The sequence below is a fragment of the Anarrhichthys ocellatus genome, unplaced genomic scaffold (assembly GCF_004355925.1).
Source record: "Anarrhichthys ocellatus isolate YVR2014 unplaced genomic scaffold, GSC_Weel_1.0 scaffold60, whole genome shotgun sequence".
Taxonomy (NCBI): Eukaryota; Metazoa; Chordata; class Actinopteri; order Perciformes; family Anarhichadidae; genus Anarrhichthys; species Anarrhichthys ocellatus.
This window is the reverse complement of record NW_022280090.1, coordinates 701,938-705,026: the sequence shown is the minus strand read 5'-3', so window position 1 is coordinate 705,026 and position 3,089 is coordinate 701,938. Positions and strand designations below refer to the sequence as shown.

The window sequence follows — 3,089 nt, the reverse complement described above, 5'->3', positions numbered from 1 at the left end:
CATTGATGAACATATTGTTATCTAACACAACGACCTCTACTGGTACTCAGGACGTATCACATACCGTGCTCACTGGTTGATAATAATACTCAGACACATTTACATCATCGTATGTTCCAACAGGTTACAGGGATACAGGATAATACACAATATAAAACATAATACACCTTTTTGCCCAGCGTAAGATTAATACCAGGGTATTCTCATATATATGTACCCTGTGCTGGAAAACAAATATATCCCGTACCCGCTTTGCATGAGTCTTTTGATGCTGAAATAAAGAATACCAAAGACCAGAGGTTCCCTTCTGTATATTTATTTAAAACAAACGGCCAGCAACCAAAACAAGCGGCCCGAAGGCTTTGGCACTGGAACATTCTCATACAACATTCTCAAAACACAGAGAGAATCCTTCTTTTGCACCACAGAGACATGGTGGTGCAGTTCAACAAAGGTCAGAGCAAACGTATTTATGCATGAATACAATATACTGAATAGGAATATATACTAAGTAAGTGAGTAGAAATATATATACTAAATAAGTAAAAATACATATACTACATGAAAAACACCATTACAACCCTTCTGCATAAATTGCGCCCATTTCTTAAGAGACCCTTGTCCGTTACGGGGCAAGAATGCGGACGCGGTCCGATGCCTTAAGTAAGGCTGTATGAGACTTTAACCGAAGCTTAAAGTAAACATAAAAAGTTAACAAGTAAAAATGTATGTGCACATGCGGCCATCGTGCTAGGCCAAGGGCTAATGGTTGACAAGCTCCAGGGTTAATGCAGACATCAGCAGGTGTTAAAGCCTCTTTTGATGTCTTATTTAAAGACACCAAAAAGATACCTCCGTCTATCATTCACAGAGATGAACTGTTGGCCTACATCTTTAAGCTCAATCTTGTCCAGAGTAGCTTGATGCACATGGCAGACAGAGACATTGTTCAGCCGCTGCTGGGACATGGTTGACCTCAGCCAGGTTTTTAACCTTTTTAACGCACTGAAACTCCGCTCAGCTTCAGCTGAGGAAACGGGCACAACAATCAATATTCTGATCAGCTTCTCCACTTCGTCAAAGAGGCCCCTTACCTCTCTTGGCATTGCCCTCAGAACTTCTACAGCTTCCCTAGTGGTGCTGACTGGACACTTTGATCGGAACATTGGGAGCTGAGTTTTCAGAATCTCCCTGTCAATTTCAAAGTATGGTTCAATGGCATCATCCAAAATGCCCGAGAGAAGAATATTCTCAATTTTTCTGAGTTTCTCCAAATCCGGTTGGTTAAACCTTTCGCTAAACTGCAAATCCAAGCAGTCTAACAACTTGAAAAATTCAACCCTGTAATATTCCTCAGGTGTTTTTGCCTGGTGGTGACTAGCCTTACCCGTGAATCGTTTGGGGGGAGCTCTCTGTTGTGGAATTTGAACTGGCTCTAATCCAAGTTTTTCTACCATCGCCTCTGCCTTCTCAAACAACTCTTGGAACTTTTCATCACTTATTTTTTCCTGTAGAATTGAGGTGACATAGGCACCAGCAGCCTGCATACCTCTAACTGTTTCTGACTGCTTTTGCAGTGACCTGTTTAGACACTCAAGCTCTCCCAACACCTCAGAGGCCACTAGCAGTCCAAGAACGGTCTTGCCCTTCAGGAAGCGTTCCAGGAGACCATTGGCTCTGGGACCAGAGTCAGAAACAGCCAAAGCCATTTCCTCCAAGCTTGTCAATATAGCCTCATACTGACTAAGAACTGTGTCAACAGTTTGGCCACGCACTGTCCACCTAGTTGGACAAAGAGGTTTCACACTTTTAATATGCCCCTCACCTATTCCATGTCCAGCCAGTACCCCTTTGAATTTGCCTGATTGGTTACTGAGAGTTCCAAGATCATGGACCCACTGCAATGCATCGCGTACTAAGGGAGAGGCACTGCATGCACACTGTGTTATAAGATTCACACAATGTGCACCACAGTGCACATACAATGCTAGTGGTTGTTCTTTTTTCAAAACTGCCTGTGCCCCATTGAACTTTCCTGCCATATTGGCTGCTCCATCATAAGTTTGACCTCGCAACCTTGATATTGGTAAGTTTAATCTCAGAAGCACATCAACCACTAGCTTTGCCATCTGTTCCCCAGTTGTCCCTGGCACCTCGTAGAGTCCCACAAATACCTCATGTGGCTCAAGTTCTTTGTCCACATACCTTAGGCATATGGAGACTTGTTCTTTACCCTGAACATCTTGAGTGCCATCCATTATGACAGAAAATTGAACCTCTGGCAGGGACCTGATGTCTGAGGCTATATCCCTCACAACTGTGTTGCCAAACAAGGTAAGATACTCATTTTGGCATCATGTCAAATTGGAGAATAAAATCCCAATTTGACATTTATTAAACAAAATCCCCAAAACAAACCTTCAGTCAATCTTCCAAATTTCAGTATCTCACCGGATGTTTAGAAGTCTATCTGGACTCAATCAGGTCCTTTAGGATCCCAGTGAAGATGCTCAGGAACCACTGAACGGTCCTCTCCAGAATGTGTGGAGGCACAGAGCAGGAGGAGAAGCCTCGTGGATGATCAGTCCCCGTCAGCAGTCGGTTCCCGGTGATCTTTCAAGGGATCCTGTTCGTGACGCCAAGTTTGTGGTGGAAAAACGATTCAATAGGACTGAGTGAGTCCTATAATACTGAAACAAGAAACATTGAGAGAAGGAGTTGTTAAAGTATTTATTCTCTGTGCAGAGAAGGCTTCACCGTTATACTGACTGCAACACAGTCCGCAGAGGATGAGCCAAGAGTTCAGTTTGTCTCCTAAACATCTCAGCACACAGCAGGGGGGGGGAACATCAGTTATTTACATTACAACAGTGGTGGGCCGTCAGGGCCTGCAACACCTTCTCTGCTGGCCTAAACAGAATCACAAAGCTATATCTATTTTATAATTTAATAATTTTTCTTAAATACACTACATGTATTATAATTTATAAAAATATTTTTCCCATTATCTTATTTTCTCAATGCACAGCTCCTGTCTTCCTCAGTTGCTCTGCTTCCAGTGCAGCTTGTTTTAAGTAGAGCTTTTATCC

At 42.9% G+C, this 3,089-nt stretch overlaps 1 protein-coding gene across 1 annotated transcript; it reads right to left on the bottom strand.

Moving 5' to 3' along the window:
- Positions 1–382: 382 nt before the first annotated feature.
- On the bottom strand, positions 383–2,814 carry LOC116396814 (zinc finger MYM-type protein 1-like). Its single transcript, XM_031871677.1, has one exon. It carries the CDS (start codon positions 2,256–2,258, stop codon positions 828–830), a length of 1,431 nt encoding a protein of 476 aa, XP_031727537.1. The 5' UTR covers positions 2,259–2,814; the 3' UTR covers positions 383–827.
- Positions 2,815–3,089: the final 275 nt, after the last annotated feature.